Source organism: Argentina anserina, chromosome 5, assembly GCF_933775445.1.
Source record: "Argentina anserina chromosome 5, drPotAnse1.1, whole genome shotgun sequence".
Lineage (NCBI taxonomy): Eukaryota > Viridiplantae > Streptophyta > Magnoliopsida > Rosales > Rosaceae > Argentina > Argentina anserina.
In genome coordinates, this window is record NC_065876.1 from 22755039 (window position 1) to 22757421 (window position 2383).

The following is a 2383-nucleotide window of genomic DNA, read 5'->3' on the forward strand; positions in this document are numbered from 1 at the left end:
TAATAATCCATTTGACTGAGTTGTACTATGAACTCAGTAATGATACGTTGTGACGATAAGATGATTTCGAATTATTGAGATTGTTTTTGAGCTTTCATGACTTCGATTTTCGAGTTACATACTTTGAATTTCGGGGTCATGACATAGAGATTTTATTGGATGGGAAAAGTAAAAAAGAGTACGTGAAACCAGGCAAGGGAAAGACAACAAACTTATTCCTTAGTTTGAAGAAGCAGAAACTAGCAATAATAGAAAAAAGGAAGACCGAAACACACCAAATCATCACAATTCTTTATTACAAGCTGTCATCTTTGTTTCTTTCTCTTTTGGCAAGCCTCAGCAAAGTGAAGAATTTATTGAAGAAAAGAGAGAAGAAAAAAAGTGACGAAAGAGAGGGGGACATGTAAGCTAAACCCTCAAGTACAACATAGTGGCCGTCATCTATGTTGGCTTGTTTTGATTGCATTGAACGCTAGCTTTTGGTGGTGTATCTGCACACTTCCAAGTGCAGGGAATGATATAGTCTGGTACTCTGTACCCTGCGGCTGCATTGATAGGGATCGTCTCAGATATCTCTTGTAAATGATCTTTAGACAGCTTCACTCTCAAGGAACCAATATTGTCATCAATATGTTTAGTCTTGGTTGTGCCTGAAAGACAGAAGGACAGTCAGTATGTTGAGCTTCTAATTGTGAATGAAGATCTGGTGACAATAATATTCATCAAGGTACATTTTCCCTTAGTCTAGTGCAAATAAGGTACCATATATAAGGCAAAGAAGAGGTAAGGAAAAGAAACATGCACACACCAAAGATAGGTACAACACCAGGCACACTCCAGACATCGGGTTGATGAACGATCCATGCAAGTGCGAGTTCTGCAGGGGTACATCCATATTTTTCAGCCAAGTTCAGTACTTTACCCTGAAGGATCATATTTTTCTCGAGGTTGTCTCCTTGACAACGAGGAGTTGAACGCTGATAAAGATTTTGAGCAAGAAAATAAACACAAGCAGAAAATGAGGAAATTAACAAAATGAAGGCTGAATCAGCTCGTACACAAAATTTGTAATATTGGTTACCAGAAAGCGATCTTCAGGTAGACCATCTGTAGCTAAAAATCCACGACCAAGGGGGTGGTATGGCACTATCCCAATTCCAAGTTCCCTATATATGTTCCAACAAATACAATACATAGAGGGACTTAATTAAGTTTAGTGTGTAAATGCATATATCACAGCACATGTCTAATATAAGCATCCACTTCAAACCAAGTATAGGTTATGGTAAGCTCTATTGAGGACTTGTTAAACATTAACAACCAAACCGTTTGCCTAGAGAATACAAATAAGATTGCACACCAATTTGTAAAACGACCAGTTTAGTTATTGAATGGAAGCAGGTTCAAGTCTACATAACAGAACTGCGAGATGATGCTACCTGCAGAGTGGAACGAATTCTTCCTCAATTTCACGAGTCCAAATGGACCACTCCATTTGTATAGCTGTAATGGGATGAACTGCGTGTGCCCTCCTAATTGTTTCCGGACTGGCTTCGGATAATCCAATGTACTTTATCTTCCCCTCTTCCACCAGCTTCTTTAGTTCCCCCATCTAACCTTGCCCAATCAGTATACTTTAATCCAAACAGGTCATGATAATTAATGACATAATAGACAACGGAATACATTAAGATTGCTAGCTAAGAAGGCCTTACAGTCTCCTCTATTGGGACTGATGTGTCCACACGGTGCTGAAAGTAAAGATCAATGTAGTCAACAGCAAGGCGCTTCAGGCTAGCCTCACAGCAGGATCTGACATACTCGGGAGTCCCATTAACTATCCTAGTTTCATCAGACTCAATACTTACAATGCCAAACTTTGTAGCCAACTGAATTTTATCTCTAGGCAACTGCTTCAACGCCTGAAATTAAAAAAACTAAGTTTAAGACAACATCAAATATTGAATACTTTTATCAAATGCATGATATCATTGATATGTAATGCTACCTTTCCAACCAAAACTTCATTGGTATGTGGTCCATAGAGATCTGCTGTATCATAAAATGTTATTCCTTTATCAAATGCATGCTTGATGATTGAATTTGCAAACTCCTCACTGACTAGAGATTCGTTGTATGTCCCAGTAAGTCGTCTACACCCAAATCCAAGTTTGGAGACCTGCATGCATCCACAAGTTATGGACATGTAAAATCATTATGATGAACTTCTTACTCATTAAAACTAAAAAGAAAAGCACTAAGTCTATACTTGTTGGTAACTTGCTACTGACAATTAGAATCAAGAATTTGAAATTAATTTCACCTCAAATCCCTGACTACCCAGTTGTACTTTCGGAACTCGGACTCCAGCAGACTCGGCCAT

General features: G+C 38.5%; 1 protein-coding gene across 1 annotated transcript; it reads right to left on the reverse strand.

Moving 5' to 3' along the window:
* Positions 1 to 441: 441 nt before the first annotated feature.
* On the reverse strand, positions 442 to 2383 carry LOC126795757 (probable aldo-keto reductase 1). Its single transcript, XM_050522522.1, has 7 exons — positions 2324 to 2383; positions 2009 to 2179; positions 1716 to 1922; positions 1440 to 1612; positions 1082 to 1166; positions 809 to 977; positions 442 to 650 (listed from the first exon to the last, which is right to left on the reverse strand). The coding sequence occupies exons 1-7, from the start codon at positions 2381 to 2383 to the stop codon at positions 442 to 444; spliced, it is 1074 nt and encodes a 357-aa protein (XP_050378479.1).